Raw genomic sequence first — 23,066 nt, 5'->3', positions numbered from 1 at the left:
ATGGTAGGGCAGGTTCAGGTGTGTTTGATGGTGCTCCAGTCTTTGGCACGCGGTGGCTGAATGCTGAAAGTGGCCCGCAGTTTTTCGGGCCACCGACAGCATCTCCTGCACGCCCCTGTAATTTTTCCAAAAATTCTGCAGGACTACTGACGTTCCTGACTGAGGAGGAAGTTGACATTGAGGGTGTAGGTGGTGTGGCTTGCAGGAGCTTGGGTACAAGAGGAAGAAGGGATTTACGTGTCAGTGGACTGCTTACTCTCTTACCCAAAGTTTCACAACTTGACACTGACTTCTGATGAATGCGCTGCAGGTGACGTATAAGGGAGGATGTTCCTAGGTGGTTAACATCCTTACCCCTACTTATTACAGATTGAGAGAGGCAACACACGGCTTGACACCTGTTTGTCCGGATTTGTGGAGAAATAATTCTACACCGAAGAGGTGGCTTTTTTGGTAATTTGCCCAGGCATCACAATGGACTTCTTCATCCCACGAGACAACAGGTGTCTCCCCCGGTGCCTCATTTAAACAAACCACATCACCATTAGAATCCTCCTTGTCAACTTCCTCCTCAGCGCCAGCAACACCCATATCCTCATCTGGTGTACTTCAACTGTGACATCTTCAATTTGAATATCAGAAACTGGATTGTGGGTGCTCCTTCCATCACTTGCAGGGGACGTGCAAATGGTGGAAGGAGCCACCTCTCCCGTCCAGTGATGGGAAGGTCAGGCATCGCAACCGCCAACACACTTGGACTCTCCTTGGGGATTTGTGATACCATCTCAGAACGCACAGTTCTTTTCTGTGCTTTTTCCAGCTTAACTCTTTTCATTTTTCTAGCGGGAGGATGAGGGCTTCCATCATCATGTGAAGCTGAACCACTAGTCATGAACTTAGGCCAGGGCCGTAGCTGCTCCTTGCCCTTCCGTGTTGCAAATGGCATATTGGCAAGTTTACATTTCTTCACAGACCATTGAAATTAATTTTTTTGGGTCTTCTTACTGAATTTTGGCTTTTTGGATTTTACATGCCCTCTACTATTACATTGGGCATCAGCCTTGGCAGACGACGTTGATGGCATTTCATTGTCTATGTCATGACTAGTGGCAGCAGCTTCAGCATTTGGAGGAAGTGGTTCTTGATCTTTCCCTATTTTATCCTCCAAATTTTTGGTCTCCATTATTTTTCTGGAGTTATATAACACAGGAGAGTTTACCCCTACACCTCACAGGGCAAACCCTGTAAAAATTATTTGGATTAAATATTAATAACCCCTTTATTTAGAGTAAATAATATACAGCACAGGACTGCACCACTGAATTTATATGGCAGCACCACTGGACTGGATTTATACGGAATTATATGGATTTATATGGAAGTATACGGCAGAATCATTGGAATTATAGGGCAGGATTACTGGAATTATACGGCAGGATCACTGTAATTATACGGCAGGATTACTGTAATTATACGGCAGGATCACTGGAATTATACGGCAGGATCACTGGAATTATACGGCAGGATCACTGGAATTATACGGCAGGATTAGTGGAATTATACGGCAGGATCACTGGAATTATACGGCAGGATTACTGGAATTATACAGCAGGATCACTGTAATTATATGGCAGGATCACTGGAATTATACGGCAGTATTACTGGAATTATACGTCAGGATCACTGGAATTATACGACAGGATTACTGGAATTATACGGCAGGAATACTAGAATTATACGGCAGGATCACTGTAATTATCCGTCAGGATCACTGGAATTATACGGCAGGATTACTGGAATTATACGGCAAGATTACTGGAATTATACGGCAAGATTACTGGAATTATACGTCAGGATCACTGGAATTATACGGCAGGATCACTGGAATTATACGGCAGAATTACTGGAATTATACGTCAGGATCACTGGAATTATACGGCAGGATCACTTTAATTATACGGCAGGATTACTGGAATTATACGGCAGGATTACTGGAATTATACGGCAGGATCACTGGATTTATACGGCAGCACCGCTGGACATATACGGCAGTACCGCTGGACATATACGGCAGGATCATTGGACATATATGGCAGTACCACTGGACATTTATGGAAGCACAGGGACACCACTACTGGACTGATGCAGGACAACACAGCACCACTGCAATGGACTGGATTTATACAGCAGCACTGGACATATGGCAGCAGAGGACACCACTGTGACTGGTCACTGGACTGACTGATGCACAGGACACTACCACTGGTCTGATGCAGGACAACACATCAACACTGTAAGGGACTTATTATACAGCAGCACTGGACATATTGCAGCAGAGGACACCACCACTGTGACTGGACTGATGCAGCACAACACACCACCAGTGAAATGATGCAGCACAACACAGTACCCTATACAGCAGCACTGGACTTATGGCAGCAGAGGACACAACCACTGTGACTGGACAGATGCAGCATAAGACACGGACACTGAGGACACTGAAAGAACGGAGACACGTCCTCTCTCTATACTCTCCAATGCCGGAGTGAAAATGGCGGCGACGCGCGGGTCCGACAGCAGGATGATGACGTTTTGCCTTGATCTGGTTTCTGAGTCAGGCAGGAAAACCCGAGCCTGACTTGGATCAGGGCTCGGAGCGTGAAGTCCGGTAGGGTTCGGTTCTCTGAGAACCGAACCCGCTCATCTCTAGTATAGCATAGTATGCAGTATGAGAAGGGACACAGTAAGGAAAATTATATGGTGGAAATTTGTCACATTTGTCTATTGTCATTCTCAGTGCCAAGTTGAGAATATGTAATGAAACCTTGATTCCTTTCCTAACAGTAAGAACAACGACAGATCCTATATTTTCATAAAATTCACATTTAAATTAAAAGAAATTGTCTTACCTACGTAGGTGGAAGCCAGGACATTTTCCAAATGCAGCATCATAGCCTTGATGTCAGTGTCCTAATAAATGTAAAGAACATTAGAAAAAATTTAAGTCAATTCTGGTCATATTTATGGCTACCATTTGTCCTATCGATTTCATATTTATGATATCTCTAAGAGGGGGTGGTCTTCAGTATGCCGCCGGCCGGGATCCCGGCAACCAGCATACCGGCGCTCCACGACCCCCCTGGAGGAAGAATAAATAGCGTGAGCGCAGCGTGGCGAGCACAGCGAGCCCGCAAGGGGCTCATTAGTGCTCGCACAGCTGTCGGTATGCCGGCGGTCAGTATGCCGGCAGTCGGGATCCTGGCGCCGGTATGCTGGCCCCCGGGATCCCGACCGCTGGCCACTCATACTACACCCCTCTAAGGTGACTGTCTTTTCTGAGGTTTCCTAGATTTCAGCCTTGCCTGAGGTCTACGAGAAGACTACTCTGTCTGTCAATGTTCCTATGACTGCTGCCCTGGTTATGAGACGGAGGACAAATCTGCAGCTCTGGTCTCTGGATCAGAGAAGGTTAACTTTCTACAATCTTTATTGCACCTTTTGGGCCCGATACTGCAGTACCTGCCTCTGAATCTCAATTTGATGACATTTGTTGATGATCCTGTCACATACCCTTCAACATGACCCATTCCATTAGGTACAAAATGCTCTGTTAATGGATTTCCTTGTCAGTGGCAGTTGCGGAGGTGCGGCTGCAGCACAGTCCAAAATTTAAATAGAGAGCCACACCAACTGCCAATAAGTCCCGGCAGGCAATGTTTGGCAGTTTGGGGTGGCAGTTGGTGTGGCTCCCCTATCTAAATTTTGGACTATGCTACAGCCCCACCTCTGGAGCCACCACTGGAAAGGAAGTCCAGGAACAGAGCATTTTGTACCTAATGGAATGGGTCATGTTGGAGGGTATGCTGTCACTCTGATCTCCATCCATGCAACACTGTCCACAAAAAGCACAGTTATTTTAATGTTCCTGACCACCAAGAACATCATAAAATTGTTAATTACAGGATGCAGATTCCAAAAATCATCACAATTCTTTACCTACACTGTTGGCTCCCTCAATCCCTAGTTCCCGTACTGTGTTTACCCATAATACTTATGTTTAAACCGCTTATTCTTAGGATAAAAACACCAGAACTCTGCATGATGGTGCATGATATTATTGATAGAATGTGTAGGCTACTGTCAGTTCTTGAAACTTTGGTCTCTGCTGATTGTGGACTTTGAAAGTGTAATAGTATACTCCAATCAGAGGTGCTCTTTGGAAATTGCACTGTTTCAGCAATGCAGCAGTTAATCAACCTTTCAACATAAGCAGTTTACAATCTACAACTATTGCTGGGTGTTAAAGGATGTGTAATCATTCACCGATTTAAAACATATTTGCCACAGACTTCATAGTTGAACAAAATGGCCGAGCAAGTTCATTCATTGTATAAGTTAAATAGATAATTAAGTAAACCCGTTTGTATTTGAATATAGATTCATATGTGTTTTAGACTGAGGGGTCTATGTACTAAGCCTTGGAGAGAGATAAAGTGGAGAGAGATAAAGTACCAGTCAATCAGCTTATAACTGCCTTGTTACAGGCTGTGTTTGAAAAATGATAGTCCGGAGCTGGTTGGTTGGTATTTTATCTCTGTACACTTTATCTCTCTCCAAGATTTAAATACATAGACCCCTGCGTCTGTGTAGCTTTGGAAACAGATTGTTTTTGCACAGACTAGTAGGTATGGAAATGATTTATTTATTATTGATTTTTTTTTTCCAATATTAATTTTTATTATTTTGTAGTTGAACAAAAGTAAATGGGAATGGGGTACAGAATAGAAAGGGGGGGGGGAAGGGGTAAGGGGGTACACAGACAATTCAACCTGTACAGTATTGTGTAGAGAATAATAAGAGAATCAACTAACAATAAGACCATGTGGAGCTGAACTCATCCAACAACAGCCGCATGTTAGTTTGTCAAACTAAGTCTCTTCGCTTCGCGTATTACATCTGGCGGGCGGCTATGCCAATAGGTAGTCCATGAAAGCCAGCGAAGAAGAGGACAAGATGTAGTGGAGGCATAAGCAACCCCTGCGGTTTCAAATTCACAATGAGACTGTATAGCCTTTTCTATCACAGTTATATGGGGGACCACGGGGGAGCGCCAATGACGGGCAATTAGAAGTTTGGTGGTGATAAGTATGTGACCCAAGACATATCGATCGCCCGGCGACAAGTCGCCATAATAGAGGGGAAGAAGAGCTAGGCGTGGGTGTGGGGTTAGGTGGTGGCCCAATACCAAACTTATAAGGTGAAAAACAGAGTTCCAAAGCTGTGCAATCGTTGGGCACTCCCAGAAAACATGCAATAAGGTGCCGACATTACCACAATTGCGCCAACATAGATTAGACGTGGAAGGTTGCATCGCATGCAAACGGGAAGGGGTGAAATATAAACGATGGAGGAGTTTATAAAATAATTCCATATGTGAAATACATTTAGATATTTTAAAGCAAGTTTGGAAGATCGTCTCCCATTCCTCCTCCGAGACGGGGCATCTAAGATCCGCCTCCCATTTCAATTGAAATTGGGCTTTCTGTAGTAGCCGAGGGTTGATAATATAATTATACCATTTAGTGATGCCTCCCCTGCCCTCCCCAGTATCAAGGAAATTCTGAATAAGCTTAGGCAATGGGGATATGGTATGGGGGGAGCAGGAATACCCGTGAAGCCAGTGTCTAAGTTGCAAATATTTATAAAATTCTCCACGCGGTACTGAACATTTTTCTTGTATTTGAGCAAAAGATAGCAGGGCGTTGTCCACCATTACATCGTGGAGGGACAAGATTCCCCTGGATATCCAGGCATCGAATCTCAGATCGGGAATCAGGGAGGCTATGCCAGTCAGTGAGAGGGTTGAGGAGGGTAGGACTATACCCGTCCCTCTAAGCACCACTTCTAGCCAGGCCTTCCGAGTAGACTTACGTAGCACAGCTTGAAGATATCCCCAGTGAAGGCGATCAAACGCCTTCTCCGCGTCCAGCGAAAGCAAATATAAGGGATCGACTGAAGCAGTGAAGGCATCCATCACATAAATTACTCGTCTAGTGTTATCAGGGGACTGTCTACCAGGGACAAATCCCACCTGATCACAATGTACGAGGGCGGAGAGAAGAGGGTTGAGTCTGTTGGCCACTAATTTTGCATATATTTTCAGGTAAGTATTTAGTAGTGCGATGGGGCGGTAGTTAGGCATCATAGCGGGGTTCTTCCCTGGCTTGGGAAAGGCAACCACACGAGCCTCCAACATTTGATGAAGCATGATTATAGACTGAGTCTAGAATAGGGGTGAGGGAGTCCTTAAAACATTTATAGAATTTATTAATGAACCCGTCAGGGCCTGGCGCTTTATCCAACGGGAGTGAGTCAATCACTTGGTCAATTTCTGTACGGGACCAGGGCTGGTTTAGAGTGTGTAGGGTGTCAGGGTCGAGTGAGGGGAGGTGTATGTCTTTCAAAAAGGCTGCAATATTAGCTGGTGTGGGTTGTGGGATAGATGAGTCTTCTTTCAAGTTGTAGAGGGTGGAATAGTATGTGGCAAATGCTTCAGCAATTGCAGACGGATCCGTAATCTTAATGTTATTTAAATCGATAATCGATTTCACCCTCTCCTTAGTGGTCTTCCCCCTCAGCTTGCGGGCAAGCATTCTACCTGCCCTATCCCCCTGCATATAAAACTTTTGTCGCAGTCGGAAAAGATTTCTGTGGACTTCAGTTAGGGCCAATTTATTCATCTCATCCCTGATACGGATTAGATCACGATATATTTTCTTTTTAGATGGGTTCGACTTAAGTTGGCTTTCTAAATCCTTAAGGCGGGTTTCGAGTTTTATCTGTTGTTCACGGGAAGTTCTAAGAATATAAGCAGCAGCTTGTATTGCCGCTTCCCTAACCACCGCCTTGAGGGCACACCAGTGCGTAAATATGGAGGTGTCAGCTGGGATATTAGTCTCGATATATAGGGAGAGGGCCTGTGTTATAGATCGTTTAGCTTCCGCGTATTATTGATTAATTAACAGTTTCTTATATAGCGCAGCAAATTCCGTTGCGCTTTTCAATTGGAAATAACAATGATATAACAAAACTGGGTAATAACAAACAGTCAGGAAGGCCCTGCTCACAAGCTTACAATTTATAGGGATATAGATAAGTTTCTGAAAGTTATGTGGGCGGTTCTGGAATTTGATAAGCTTGCCTAAAGAGGTGAGTCTTCAGGGAATGCTTGAAGGTTTGGAGACTAGAGGAGAGTCTTATTGTGCATGGTTGGGCATTCCACAGAGTGGGTGCAGCCTGAAGAAAGTCCTGCAATTGTGAGGGGGAGCGAGTATGAGTGTGGATGAGACACGCAGATCTTTTGAAGAGCGAAGAGGTCGGGTTGGGAGATATTTTGAAATAATCGAAGTGATGTACTGTACATTGGTGTAGTTTGGTTAATGGCCTTGTGTGTGAGTAAAAGTATTTTATATTGAAGATGGTAGAATACAGGTAACTAATGGAGGGATTGACACAGTGGATCTGCAGACAATGAACGTCTAGTGAGGAAGATTAGCCTCGCAGCTGTATTCAGAATGGACTGTAGTGGTGAGAGTCTCGTTTCGGGAAGACCAGTTAGGAGACTATTGCAATAATCAATGCGGGAGATAATGAGAGCATGGATTAGAGTTTTAGCAGTGTCTTGTATAAGGTATGGTCGTATTTTGGATATGTTTTTTAGATGCATGTAACATGATTTTGAGACAGATTGAATGTGGGGAACAAAGGACAGATCAGAGTTAAGGATGACACCTAGGCAGCGAGCTTGTGGGGTAGTGTTGATTGTCGAGTTTTCAACAGTGATAGAGATATAAGGTTGGTACCTACTATTGGCCAGTGGAAATACAGTATAAATAACTCTGTTTTTTAAATATTAAGTTTGAGGTGGCGAGATGTCATCCAAGATGTAATGGCAGAAAACGCATTCAGTGACACGGCCCAGTACAGATAGAGACAAATCAGGGGAGGATAGGTAGATTTGAGTATCATCTGCGTACAGATGATACTGAAATCCAAAAGAGCTGATTAGTTTACCAAGAGATGAGGTATATATTGAGAAAAGCAGAGGACCTAAGACTGAGCCTTGCGGTACTCCAACTGAAAGAGGTAGCGAAGAGGAGGTAGATTCAGAGAAGCGAAAAAGAAGGAGCGATTAGATAGTTAGGATTATTGATGAGCGGGTTCGGTTTCTCGGAAACCGAACCCCCCCGAACTTCACCCTTTTTACACGGGACCGAGGCAGGTTCGAACCTTCCCGCCTTGCTCGGCTAACCCGAGCGCGCCCGAACGTCATCATCCCGCTGTCGGATTCTCGCGAGATTCGGATTCTATATAAGCAGCCGCGCGTCACCGCCATTTTCACTCGTGCATTGGAGATGATAGGGAGAGGACGTGGCTGGCGTCCTCTCCGTTTATTGTTGAACTTGTTTGCTTTATTGCTTAATTGTGGGGAGGACTGGGGAGCAGCTGTTAGGAGTACAGTGCAGAGTTTTGCTGATAAGTGACCACCAGTTTTATCCGTTCTCTGCCTGAAAAAAACGCTCCATACCATATCTGTGCTCAGTGTGCTGCATAATATATCTGTGCTCACACTGCTTAATTGTGGGGACTGGGGAGCAGCTATATTATATAGCAGGAGTACAGTGCAAAGTTTTGCTGACAGTGACCACCAGTATACGTTGTCTGCCTGAAAAACACTTCATATCTGTGCTCAGTGTGCTGCTTTATTGTGGGGACTGGGGACCACCAGTATAATTAATATTATATAGGAGGAATACAGTGCAGAGTTTTGCTGACACAGTGACCACCAGTATACTATATATAGCAGTACGGTAGGCCACTGCTGTACCTACCTCTGTGTCGTCATTCATTAAGTATACTATCCATCTACATTCTTCTATACCTGTGGTGCATTTTAGTTTTGCAGTTTGCTGACACAGTGACCACCAGTATACTATATATAGCAGTACGGTAGGCCACTGCTGTACCTACCTCTGTGTCGTCATTCATTAAGTATACTATCCATCTACATTCTTCTATACCTGTGGTGCATTTTAGTTTTGCAGTTTGCTGACACAGTGACCTCCAGTATACTATATATAGCAGTACGGTAGGCCACTGCTGTGCCTACCTCTGTGTCGTCATTCATTAAGTATACTATCCATCTACATTCTATACCTGTGGTGCATTTTAGTTTTGCAGTTTGCTGACACAGTGACCACCAGTATACTATATATAGCAGTACGGTAGGCCACTGCTGTACCTACCTCTGTGTCGTCATTCATTAAGTATACTATCCATCTACATTCTATACCTGTGGTGCATTTCAGTTTTGCAGTTTGCTGACACAGTGACCACCAGTATACTATATAGAGCAGTACGGTAGGCCACTGCTGTACCTACCTCCTGTGTCGTCATTCATTAAGTATACTAGCCATCTACATTCTATACCTGTGGTGCGCCTCTTTTTTTCTTTGCATCATGTGCTGTTTGGGGACAAATTTTTTGAAGTGCCATCCTGTCTTGACACTGCAGTGCCACTCCTAGATGGGCCAGGTGTTTGTGTCGGCCACTTGTGTCGCTTAGCTTAGTCACACAGCGACCTTGGTGCGCCTCTTTTTTTCTTTGCATCATGTGCTGTTTGGGGACAATTTTTTTGAAGTGCCATCCTGTCTTGATTGACACTGCAGTGCCACTCCTAGATGGGCCAGGTGTTTGTGTCGGCCACTTGTGTCACTTAGCTTAGTCACACAGCGACCTTGGTGCGCCTCTTTTTTTCTTTGCATCATGTGCTGTTTGGGGACAATTTTTTTGAAGTGCCATCCTGCCTGACACTGCAGTGCCACTCCTAGATGGGCCAGGTGTTTGTGTCGGCCACTTGTGTTGCTTAGCTTAGCCATCCAGCGACCTCGGTGCAAATTGTAGGACTAAAAATAATATTGTGAGGTGTGAGGTGTTCAGAATAGACTGGAAATGAGTGGAAATTATGGTAATTGAGGTTAATAATACTATGGGATCAAAATGACCCCCAAATTCTATGATTTAAGCTGTTTTTTTAGGGTTTTTTGAAAAAAACACCCGAATCCAAAACACACCCGAATCCGACAAAATATTTTCGGTGAGGTTTTGCCAAAACGCGTCCGAATCCAAAACACGGCCGCGGAACCGAATCCAAAACCAAAACACAAAACCCGAAAAATGTCCGGTGCACATCACTAGTTAGGATAGGAACCAAGAAAGGGCTGTGTCTTTAAGACCTAGGGATTGTAGTGTTTGTATGAGAAGAGAGTGGTTAACAGTGTCAAAAGCAGCAGATAGATCTAGAACAGTAAGTGTGTAATGGCCTTTACACTTCGTAGTGACCAAATACATGGAAATGTAGGAATTCAAGTCAAAATAGTTACTGTATGTTAATCAGAACTGGCTGACATTTGATCTACATTGAGGTTCAATTAATTGATCCATTTATTGACAACAAGATGTTCGCTTTGTTCAAATCACCTTGATTTGCGGAAGTTAAATAAGTCCCAAAGATATTTGGTAAAAACTTATTGAACTACAAAGAAGTGAAGGCTATTATCATAGAGCCTTAAACTAAATTAGGGTTCTATGTAACAATGGAATGAATACTAGTTTGGTCATTTTACAAGACTGTCAGTAGCCAGAGTATCCTGGATTTGTCTGGATTTCAACAAACTATGAGACAAATACCATCTAGATATAAATGTTAGAGGTACAGTATACAGTAAATATGAGGTGGGAGTTGGCAATTACCTTAGTGAAGAAGCCACAGGGACACACAATATGGTACATATTTATCATCCCTTTTATGGAGTTTACTGGCCTTAATGTATTAGTTATATAATTCATGTACTATGCTATCTCTCAATCTCTCTCTCCCTCCACCTCTCTCTCTCTCTCGCTCTCAATCTCTCTCTCTCCACCTCACACACACACACACACACACACACACACACACACACGTGTGTGTGTGTGTGTGTGTGTGTGTGTGTGTGTGTGTGTGTGTGTGTGTGTATATATATATATATTCAGTATATGTGTGAATGTGATAAAAAGTATGTTCTTCTCTTTATAATAGTTTCTTGGTTACATTCTATTTATTTATGTTTCATTTTATTAATTGCATAAACTTACAGATACATGTTGCATTATAAAATGTAACAACATATTAAGCTTACTACCTCTACCCTGCAATCATTTCCACGTGTAAGTTGTCTTAAATCTAGTTTGAAACCAGCATAGCCCTAGCCATCTTCACATTTAATTGTGATAAACCTAAATTACACTAAGCAAAGCGCCAAATCACGGGTGCCACTGGACTCTAAATAACTCTAATATTCCCATACAAATTACTGTCTTATAACAAGCTTGTCTGTACACCTCAGATTCAATTTACATTAACCAATAATTATGTACAATTCATATTTACCATGGCGAAATTAATCTCCCTCCCCCTCATATGTTTAATATGGCAGAGCCAACCCTGGTACAATTTGATAAATTGTGTTGCCATAGAGACGTGGACTAGATATGACACTAATCTCCCGGGCTATGTAGGATCCATAAACGGTGCGGGAGTAGTCCTCACCACACCTATCTGGATACTCTATCACAAGGATGATTCCTTTTTCTTATTAAACTATTTATCATTCACAGACTGTTGCATGATGTATTTATTCAGTCCTAAGTGTGATCACTTATAACGCTGCATACAGTGTTGGACTGGTGCATGTAGGGCCCACCAAGGAAATGCAGTGGTAGGGTCCATGTTTAGGGGTGTGGCCCATATCCAGGGGGTGTGGCCAGCCACCACATTGGTTTTCCTAACCATTAGAGTGCATGGTATTGGCCCCTTGATAAATATATATAGTACATACTGTTAGTGCATGCATGATAATGTACCAGATAAATAACAGGAATGCAGTGTAGAAAATATCTCATAGTCATGGCAGTATAATGTAAAATATGTATAATGTCAAATTTAAGTGCACAGACTGGAACAAGATCCCTAGAGGAGGAGGTGCCCCCCCGCCCCCTCCCAGGCAGGGGGGCCCACCTGAGGTTTCACCTGTACCCCGGTGGGCCAGTTCAACCCTGGCTGCATATAACGATAACCTTTATGGTGTAAACAGGCTGTTTTTCTATATATATATATATATATATATATTAAATTGCCAATTATATGTTCAAACTTCTATCCTTAGGGGAGTGGACTTATATATATATATATGATTACCAGGGGCGGATCTAGGGCTGAGGGTACCCCTAGGCAAAACAGTAATGGCAGCCCCCGCCTGCCTAATTTTATTTTTATTGATTGGTTATAGGCCCTCATTTGATAATAGTCAATTTAATAGAATACTACAAAATTCTTATACATATTATTTACTATGTAGGACATCTTACAGGGGCAGTCTGCGCATGTCCTACCTGTTTACACTCCATTTAAGATGGCATATGGTGTAGTACAGTGGAAATATTTTGTAGTTATTGGTACTGTTTGGGCTGATAGTACCAATACAAACATCCATGTGATGCCCCCAAACAAGTACCACCGCTAGGCATGTGCCTCAAGTGCTTAATGGGAAATTTGCCACTGATCATTACACTAATGAATGTTTTAGATGACTGCTCTATTTTAATTTGGGGCCTCCATTCCATCAATGCTTCAGTTGTATGCCAATCAACGCTGATCCATGCCGATTGGATACTGATCTTGATATTAAGGAATCGTGTGATGTTCACTGCACTAATAGCAGTTATGTGACCAAGCCCCCTGGGTGAAACGTGTCATCACAACTTTCGTTGTGCCGCTGTAAAGCAGAGCACTTGCAGACAAATGACGTGCAGTGAGGTGAGGCATGTGTGGCAGAGCCTTTTCTGTTATGCTAACGTTTGCGCTAGAGTTTTGACTATATAAAGTATAAGAAAAATACAAAGAATATGTCAGAAATATTTTCTCTGTATTATTCTAACCATTTTTATTGTCAAAACTCAGGAATAAAAAGTCTTTGGCCCTTATTCTGAGTTGATCGCTCGCTGCCGTTTTTCGCAGCATAGCGATCAGGCTAAAAGCCGGCTGTTCTGCGCATGCATAAGGGCCGCAGGGCGCACACGCCAATTACTTTCACACAAAACTAAGCAATTTTACACAGGGGCGAGCGACGCTTTTCAGTCGCTCTGTTGATCGGTGAGTGATTGACAGGAAGTGGGTGTTTCTGGGCGGAAACAGACCGTTTTCCGGGAGTGTGCTAAAAAACGCAGGCATGTCTGGCTAAAACGCAGGAGTGGCTGGGGAAACAGGGGAGTGGCTGGCCGAACGCAGGGCGTGTTTGTGATGTCAAATCAGGAACCAAACAGTCTGCAGTGATCGCAATCTAGGAGTAGGTCTAGACCTACCCAGAAACTGCAGGAAAATATTTTCGCGCAATTCTGCTAATCTTTCGTTCGCAATTCTGCTTAGCTAAGATACACTCCCAGAGGGCGGCGGCTTAGCGTTTGCACTGCTGCTAAAAGCAGCTAGCAAGCGAACAACTCGGAATGAGGGCCTTTGTCAGGTGAGGCAATGCCTATCTTTTCCACACATCTTACACCAAAACTCAGGAGTTTATACTGCTGCACCTGTGCATAATGCCCACACGTACCCTTTGTCTCATATATTGTGTGTAAATCTGGCTGTGGTACTATGCCTCCTGAGCCATATACCTCACTGCACATCCCTGCTGTAGACCCATACAGCATTTATCAATCACAGACATTAGCGGACCTCACTGGCATAGAGCTGACTTAGCTATCTCTCTTTTTGTCTTCTCTCATCTGCACATTGTGGAAAATCACTCTGCAATGTCTCAAGATATCAGGGTGTCTTAACCATTCTAACACGAACAGCAGAGGGATGCTTTCTCTATCTACAGTATACTGTATCTCAGACAGGTATATTAATGTACGGCACATAACATGCAAAATAAGGTGAACCGTGACTACTAACTTACGTGGTGATATAGTGGTGCCTCTGGTCTTAAACAAGGAGGGATTAATGAATGGTTTTTGACCCCTTAGCTCAATATGTACAAACACATTGGCTTAATTATGTGCACGATTGCTCTTACAAATGTTTTTATGATACTCTGATACATTGCTACGTTGGCTTATCACCCACTGGGGAAAAAAATAATATAGCACATGTAACTTTGACAGGGAGGGTGGGCCCCTCTCAGCTCTGGGCCCCATAGCAGCTGCACTCCCTGCACCTATAGTCAGCGCCATCACTATGTGTGTGCCTGGCACACAGCGCAGTCGCCCTGAGGGCGCAACGGCCAGCGGCTTGTAATGATCTGACTCATTACAAGCTCCTCGGTGCAGGCTTCATGCAGCAGATTCCTCCTCCTCCTTCTCCCCTGCCCGGGATCTGCTGCATGAAGCCTGCACCAAGGAGCCTGAGCCAGCGGGAAGAGATGGTAAGTATCTATCTCTCTGTCTGTCTTTCTGTGTATCTATCTCTCTAACTATTCTGTCTGCCGCAATGTGTAAAAATGGGGACTGGCTGCCGTAATGTGTCAAAAGGGGGATGCTGTCTGCCGTAATGTGTAAAAAGGGGGACACTGTCTGCCGTAATGTGTAAAAAGGGGGACACTGTCTGCCGTAATGTGTAAAAAGGGGACGCTGTTTGCCGTAATGTGTAAAAAGGGGACTCTGTCTGCCGTAATGGGTAAAAAGGGGACGCTGTCTGCCATAATGTGTAAAAAGGGGGACACTGTCTGCCGTAATGTGTAAAAAGGGGACGCTGTCTGCCGTAATATGTAAAAAGGGGACGCTGTCTGCTGTAATGTGTAAAAAGGGGGACTGTCTGCTGTAATGTGTAAAAGGGGCTCTACCTGGTGTAGTGTCTCTACTGTGCAGCGTAATTTGAACAATGGATACTACTGTGCACCTTAGTATGAATTGGTATTATTTTGTGGCCACGCCCCTTCCCCATGAAGCCACGCCCCTATACATTTTTCGTGCGCCTACGTCGCGCACTGCCCCTGTCTTGCATAGGGGGGGTGCCAATGCCGTTTCTTGCACACAGCGCTAAAATGCCTAGTTACGGCACTGCCTATAGTAGCTACGCCCTTGGCTGCGTACCACTGTTTACTAACACTCATTCCACAGTGAGTTATCTATTTGTATGTCTCTGGGGGTAAACTGAAATATAATTATTGACTAGTGCAAATATATGTGTGATGTAACTGTTCCACCTATAATATCATACTCTGTTCAAATCAGCAAAACCACAGTGTAGGTTGAAAAGCCAATCTGTAGCAGTCTGTGCTTAGACACAAATGTTTCACATTTGCAACCCTTTAACTGTAAGAAGTGCACACAACAAGGTACAGTATGTAAACAATGCAAAACAAAATGATTTGGCAAAGGATTCTCATATAAACCGAACTACTTTATTGCCTTGAATCTACCATAGAGAAATTGAATCACAGCCGGGTCTCCATGGATATGCAATGTCAGCATATTATATTGAAATAACTATAAAGAGCATTTAAGTTTATTATTTCCGCGTACAATGCAATACCAGCATAGTTTACTTGATTGAAATAATTACCAAATGCATTTATGCAAAGGGTCTGGGACTCCAGGTCGACAACAAAAAGGTCGACACACCTTAGGTTGACACCAATTTGTCGACACACCTTAGGTCGACATGGACAAAAGGTCGACATGGACAAAAGGTCAACATGGAAAAAGGTCGACATGAGGTTTTTTAGTTTTTTGGGTGTCGTTTTCTTCGTAGAGTGACCGGGAACCCCAATTAGTGCACCGCGTCCCCTCGCATGGTGCCTTCGCTCTGCTCCGCTCGGCACAGATTACCGTTCCAATCGTAGTCCACGTGGATCGTTAAGTATGAAAAAGTTCCAAAAAAGAAAAAAATTGTGAAAAACTCATGTCGACCTTTTTCCATGTCGACCTTGTTCCTGTTGACCTTTTGTCCATGCCGACCTTTTGTCCATGTCGACCTAAGGTGTGGCGACCAGTTGGCGTCGACCTAAGGTGTGTCGACCTTTTTGTTGTCGACCTGGAGTCCGGATACCTTATGCAAACTATTTCTGTGTGCAATGATTGTTATGCATACTGCAATTACATATTTCTCAAAAGATTTATTCTTGTTTTTCATTGTACTCCAATTGTCTTATTATACTGTATGTTACTTTTTCAAATTATAAGGGCTACCTATTAAATGTTTACGTTTTAAACTCGAAAAAAATTATCAGGTATTTATATTCCAATTATTGTGCACATGAATTTATACCATACCTCCCAACTGTCCCGCTTTCAGCGGGACAGTCCCGATATTCGGACCCTGTCCCGCTGTCCCACCCGCGGGCAGCAGTGTCCCGTGGGTGGGGGGGCAATTGGGGGGAAGCTTTGATCACCCGCTGCTCTGCTCTGCAAAGCAGCCGGTGATCACTGAATACATGCTGTGCGCATGCGCACGGCATGTATTCAGAGCTAGGAGGGGAGCGGGGGCTGCCCAGCTGCTCGGGGAGCGCTGGGGACGCCCCCAAAAGGAAAAAAACGGACCGTTTGGCGAGGCCACGCCTTCTCAAACGAGGCCACGCCCACCACGAGCGAGGACACGCCCCCTTTTAGGGTCGGCGAGAGTCCCGCCTGCTTATGCCCAAAAGTTGGGAGGTATGGTATACAAACACTATATACTACATCTATATCTTACATGTTAAATAAGTGTGCCCCAACAAAGGGGTTTATTTACTAATATTCGTGTTTTGGCCGTTTTGAAGGGTGTTTGAACTCGAATGGTATCGGGTGCATTTTACTGCAACTTTTTGAATCCTGATACGGTCATTCACTAAGCTGCCGAGTTTTGCACAATCGTTTTTTCCAATGTCGATGTGATTCGTAATATCAGGCAGTGTTATACGGGAGTGATGAGTAAAACACTGCCTGAAAAAACACAAGGAATCCCGGCCGGATCTGTGAGATCCGTGCAGGGCTTTATTGTGTACCTTAAAAAGTTGATTAAAGTCTTAAAAAATCTGGAAAAAATTGCGTGGGGTCCCCCCTCCTAAGCACAACCAGCCTCGGGCTCTTTGAGCCGGTCCTGGTTGAAAAAATATGTTGAAAAAAATGACAGGGGTTCCCCCATATTTAATCAACCAGCACCGGGCTCTGCGCCTGGTCCTGGTTCCAAAAATATGGGGGACAAAAAGCGTAGGGGTCCCCCGTATTTTTAAAACCAGCACCGGGCTCCACTAGCCAGGTACATAATGCCACAGCCGGGGGACACTTTTATACTGGTCCCTGCGGCCCTGGCATTACATACCCAACTAGTCACCCCTGGCCGGGGTACCCTGGAGGAGTGGGGACCCCTTCAATCAAGGGGTGTCCCCCCTCCAGCCACCCAAGGGCCAGGGGTGAAGCCCGAGGCTGTCCCCCCCATCCAAGGGCGGCGGATGGGGGGCTGATAGCCTTGTGAAAAATTGTGAATATTGTTTTTAGTAGCAGTACTACAAGTCCCAGAAAGCCTCCCCCGCAAGCTGGTACTTGGAGAACCACAAGTACCAGCATGCGGTGGAAAACCGGGCCCGCTGGTACCTGTAGCAGTACTACTACTAAAAAAATACCCCAATAAAAACAGGACACACACACCGTGACAGTACAACTTTATTACATACATGCACACCAACATACACACATACTTACCTATGTTCCCACGAGGCTCGGTCCTCTTCTCCATGTAGAATCCTTGGGGTACCTGTGAAAAAAATTATACTCACATAATCCAGTGATGAATCCGACCTTTGAATATTCCACGTACTTGGCAAAAAAATAAAACGGAAACCCGACCACGCACTGAAAGGGGTCCCATGTTTACACATGGGACCCCTTTCCCCGACTGCCTGGACCCCCCCCTGACTCCTGTCAAAGAGGGTCCCTTCAGCCAATCAGGGAGCGCCACGTCGTGGCACCCTCCTGATTGGCTGTGTGCTCCTGTAGTGTCTGTCAGGCAGCACACGGCAGTGATACAATGTAGCACCTATGCGCTCCATTGTAGCCAATGGTGGGAACTTTGCGGTCAGCGGTTGACCGAAAGAAACCTCACCGCTGACCGCAAAGTTCCCACCATTGGCTACAATAGGTAAGTATGTGTGTATGTTAGTGTGCATGTATGTAATAAAGTTGTACTGTCACGGTGTGTGTGTCCTTTTTTTATTGGGGTATTTTTTTAGTAGTAGTACTACAGGTACCAGCGGGCCCGGTTTTCCACCGCATGCTGGTACTTGTGGTTCTCCAAGTACCAGCTTGCGGGGGAGGCTTGCTGGGACTTGTAGTACTGCTACTAAAAACAATATTCAAAATTTTTCACAAGGCTATCAGCCCCCCATCCGCCGCCCTTGGATGGGGGGGGACAGCCTCGGGCTTCACCCCTGGCCCTTGGGTGGCTAGAGGGGGGGGACCCCTTGATTGAAGGGGTCCCCACTCCTCCAGGGTACCCCGGCCAGGGGTGACTAGTTCGGTATGTAATGCCACGGCCGCAGGGACCAGTATAAAAGTGTCCCCCGGCTGTGGCATTATGTACCTGGCTAGTGGAGCCCGGTGCTGGTTTTAAAAATACGGGGGACCCCTACGCTTTTTGTCCCCCGTATTTTTGGAACCAGGACCAGGTGCAGAGCCCGGTGCTGGTTGATTAAATATGGGGGAACCCCTGTCATTTTTTTCACCATATTTTTTCAACCAGGACCGCCTCAAAGAGCCCGAGGCTGGTTATGCTTAGGAGGGGGGACCCCACGCAATTTTTTTTCTGTTTTTACACTAAACAGACCCTTTACCATAGATAACCATGCACAGATCTCACTGATCCGTGCATGGTTATCCAAACTCGACTGGAAAAAGCAGGTCTATTTTTTTGCTGCTTTTTTTAACGAATCGAAAAAAAACAGACCCGCACTTGAGCACTCAGAAACTAACACCCAAATACGAATGAATAGTGAATGCCCGTATTCTATGAAATAACAGCCGCGTTTGACCGATGGTCTATTCATTCGTATTTCGGAACGTTGTCATTCAAACCATTACGAATAGACCAGACACTGCCGAGATTGGTGCTTAGTGAATTCCCGAATTGGGACTTAGAAAAAAAAACACAAATCGGACAAACTCGAATTTTTAGTAAATACTGGCCAAAGAGTCTTCTTTCCTTTAACAGTCTTGCATGGGCATTCTGTTATTATTAAGCGCCTCTTCTGAGAATAGGTTTAGGCAGATACCATAAAATTGTGGATACTTGATTGTTTTTGTCAAGGGTGTGTGATATGTAAGGATATCGCACAGGTTACTAACACAGGGGGTAAGTCAGACCTGATCGTAGCATCAAATTTGTTAGCAGTTGGGCAAAACCATGTGCACTGCAGGTGGGGCAGATATAACATTTGCAGAGAGAATTAGATTTGGGTGGGTTATTATGTTACTGTGCAGGGTAAATACTGGCTGCCTTAGTTTTACACTGCAGTTTAGATTTCAGCTTGAACACACCCCACCCAAATCTACTCTCTCTGCACATAGTATATCTGCCCTCCCCCCCCCCACCCCATCCTGCAGTGCACATGGTTTCGCCCAATTGCTAACAAATTTGCTTCTACGATCAGGTCTGAATTACCCCCACAGTCAGTTAACACCATGCTCTCACACTAAAATATGGATTTCCTTAAATAGTTTAAAAAAATCTCGCAAACAGGGGAGTGTCATTCTTGAAAGATATTTATTGTCTATATGAAGCATATACATATTCATTTATTGTATTGATAGGATGTTACCATAAACACATGAAATCATTTAAAATAGTATTATTAGTGACATTGTAGGCTAAATAGAGATACCCACGCTCATCTAGCCTGCAGCTCGTTGTATTCGTGGCAAGCCAGGAGTGGTAAGTGTGCCCGCGAATAGGACGCACGCATGCATCTAAGTACACACGCCCATATGAATACATAGGCACATAAGGTGCAGCTCATCATACTAAGGTGTCTGCACGCTTTGCCATGGCGTGTGTGGCCGTGTTGCACGATGGGTGAGCGTGCGTGGCTACATCTGTATAATTAAATTGGTACAGAGTTATTTTAGTTCAAGGTATAAAGATAGTATATAGGAACATAGTCAAAATAAGAATGAAACCTAACTATGGTAATTTGTTCAGTAAGGAAAGTAAGTAATAATGTGGGTTCCCCTACCCAGCCAATTGGGATACCATTGCCAAAAACAATTAAGATTTATTATCTACTAGCAAGAAAAGACTGTTTATTCCAGATAAACCTGCTCTCTATTCAAAGTCATACCCTGTTTTGGAGCTAAACAAACAGAGACGGATTTAAAGATAAGGACCCTGTCATGACAATCGCACTGGATAAACGTAAAGGATGCATAGCGCACAACTGCGAAAGACTGCAACTGAGGGTGGCACTAGAGGTACCAAGTGTTGCAGCATGAAGATTACAGTACTCTTAAGGTTCCCAGCTGTCTGTACGCAAGCAAATTGGCAGCTTCTACAAGGAATTTAATTGCCTCCATACTATAAATTGAATGCGTCCCCAATGGCAAGCAAGGCACACAGATGACATTCCTCCCACACCAAATTGTTGCTGGCACAGTACAGAAGATGGACACAGATAGAAAACAGTGAAAGAGATGAACTAAGCAGTGAAAACAGTGAAGACGTGAACCAGTGCAACCAATCAGCTGCTCTGTATAATTTTATAGTATGCAAATAAATATTACTTCAATGCTGATTGGTTGTCATGGGCAACTTCTACGCTGGCTCACGCCTCCACTCTTTTCACTGCTTAGTACATCTCCCTCAGTATAACGATAATTCGGGTGGTATGGTGTTTTGTTTGGCTGGGTGGAGAGGGTCTGCGGTGTTGCTCACTTTCCTCACAAATAAATTAGAGTTAGGTAATAATTAAAAAAAATAATTTGTACCATTAAAGGGAAATTATTTGACTTTAAATATCATAAAAATACACTAAAATGGTGATACTTGCAAATACAGTATGTCAGTTCATCTGTCAAATGCCAGACAACCGACACAGGGAGGTTTGTTAAAGGGTATTTACTCATTCACCACTTTAAATATATATTTGTCACAGATTTCATAGTTGTACATAATAGGCGAGCAAGTTCATTCATTATATAAGTTAACTGAATAGATAATGAATTTAAACAGTATTCATATGTATGAATATAGATGCATATGTGTATTAAGGCTAAAGGCGGCCATACACTCCATATCTTAAGTTGATATTGCATGTGATTTCCTTTGAACTCCCCGGCAGCTTCCCTGGAGTCCTGTACTTAGATGATTTTGTTCAAAATTGCTTATTTTCACATACGAGTTACTCACGATACATTGCATGCAATCTATCAAGTGGCGACATAGATCGCATAAGATATATCTACAGCACACACATTACTCATGATTTATCTTAAGATTCCTTATAAATTTAAATAATGGGTGGAACTATAAGGTATATAAAGCAGTTCAGGGATGTACATTGGTGAACAGTGTACCCAGCACCTACCAAAATCTGCTGGATGGTAGTGCTCATGGATGTGTGCTGCTGCTGCCACCGCCATGTGGGTGGGAGTGTCTGGGGAAATGCCAAGTCAAGTGACTCAACTTCATGTGATAAATCGGAGGTACTAAAAACACTCACGATGTGCACCGTTTCGCATGCGATTACGATAAATCCTTACTGCAGTGCTGACAATCTGTGGATAGCACTTACCACACGCGGGACCGCGCATCGGATTGGAATCATAAGCAAATTATATATGATTTGCCACTTTTCACGCGACTTATAGGCCCGATGCGTCGAAATCGTATAAAAAATGTCCACCTTAAGTCTGTGTAGCTTTGGGAAACAGATTGTCTTTGCATAGACTAGCAAGTATGGAAATGTAGGAATTCAAGTCAATTTTACTGTATGTTAATCAGAACTGGTTGACATTTGATCTACATTGAGGGCCAAGGAATAGATCCATTTGTTGACAACGAGATGTTCACCTTGATCGTCACATAGATTTTTGGAAGTTAAATAAGTTCAAGAAACATTTGGCAAGACCTTATTGCATTACAAAGTGAAGTCTATTATCATAGAGCCTTGATCTAAATTAGGGTTCTATGTAACAATGGAATGAATACTAGTTTAGTTATCGTACAAGGCTGTCGCTAGCCAGAGTATCCTGGTTTTATCTGGATTTCAACACATTATGAGAAAAAGACCAACTAGATATAAATGTTATACCCCTTTTCCACTTGCTAGCACGGGTCGCAGCCGGGAGCCTGACACGGCTGCGACCCGTGCTAGGGCCCCCTTCTACACTGAGCTCACCAACCCGGCATATTGCCAGGTTGGTGACGCTGCTGCTGACGCGGCAGGGGCGGCGCTGGGAGATCACATGATCTCCCAGCGCCGCCCTTCCATACACTGTGAACGGGAGCCGTGTCGCATCAACACAGCTTCTGTTTACACTACACAGCTTACCGGGTTGAACACGTGTTCAACCCGGCAAGCTACCTGGGTAGGATTCCCGGATCACTTGATCCGGGAATTTGCAGGGGGGGCCGTCTCCACTAGAAAAAAACACGGGTAAATGCGCGCCTCCGCTATTTACCCATGTTTTTAGAGCTAGTAGAAAAGGGGTATTAGTGGTATAACTATGAGATGGTAGTCAGCAGTTAACTTAGAGAAGAAGGTGGAGATGGAAAAGACACACTAGACAGCGGAGATAGAAGCCACAAGGACACACAAGGTGGTAGATATGTATCATCCCTTATATGGTGTTTACAGGATTTAATGAATTTGTTATGTAATTCATGTACTATGCCATCTCTAAACCTCTATCCCTATCTCAATCTATCTCCCTCTCTCACACACACACACACACACACACACACACACACACACACACACTCACATATATCGTTAAAACATAATTGT

At 44.1% G+C, this 23,066-nt stretch overlaps 1 protein-coding gene across 2 annotated transcripts in view; it reads right to left on the bottom strand.

Moving 5' to 3' along the window:
- Positions 1–23,066, bottom strand: part of NEK11 (NIMA related kinase 11) — a 959,809-nt gene that overhangs the window by 102,445 nt on the left and 834,298 nt on the right. For both annotated transcript variants that reach the window (XM_063922362.1, XM_063922361.1), the window contains one exon: positions 2,910–2,970. In XM_063922362.1, coding sequence (XP_063778432.1) covers positions 2,910–2,970 — 61 coding nt within the window. The remainder of the gene's footprint in view (positions 1–2,909; positions 2,971–23,066) is intronic.

The sequence above is a fragment of the Pseudophryne corroboree genome, chromosome 5, assembly GCF_028390025.1.
Source record: "Pseudophryne corroboree isolate aPseCor3 chromosome 5, aPseCor3.hap2, whole genome shotgun sequence".
Lineage (NCBI taxonomy): Eukaryota > Metazoa > Chordata > Amphibia > Anura > Myobatrachidae > Pseudophryne > Pseudophryne corroboree.
This window is presented reverse-complemented; position numbering and strand designations above follow the sequence as displayed.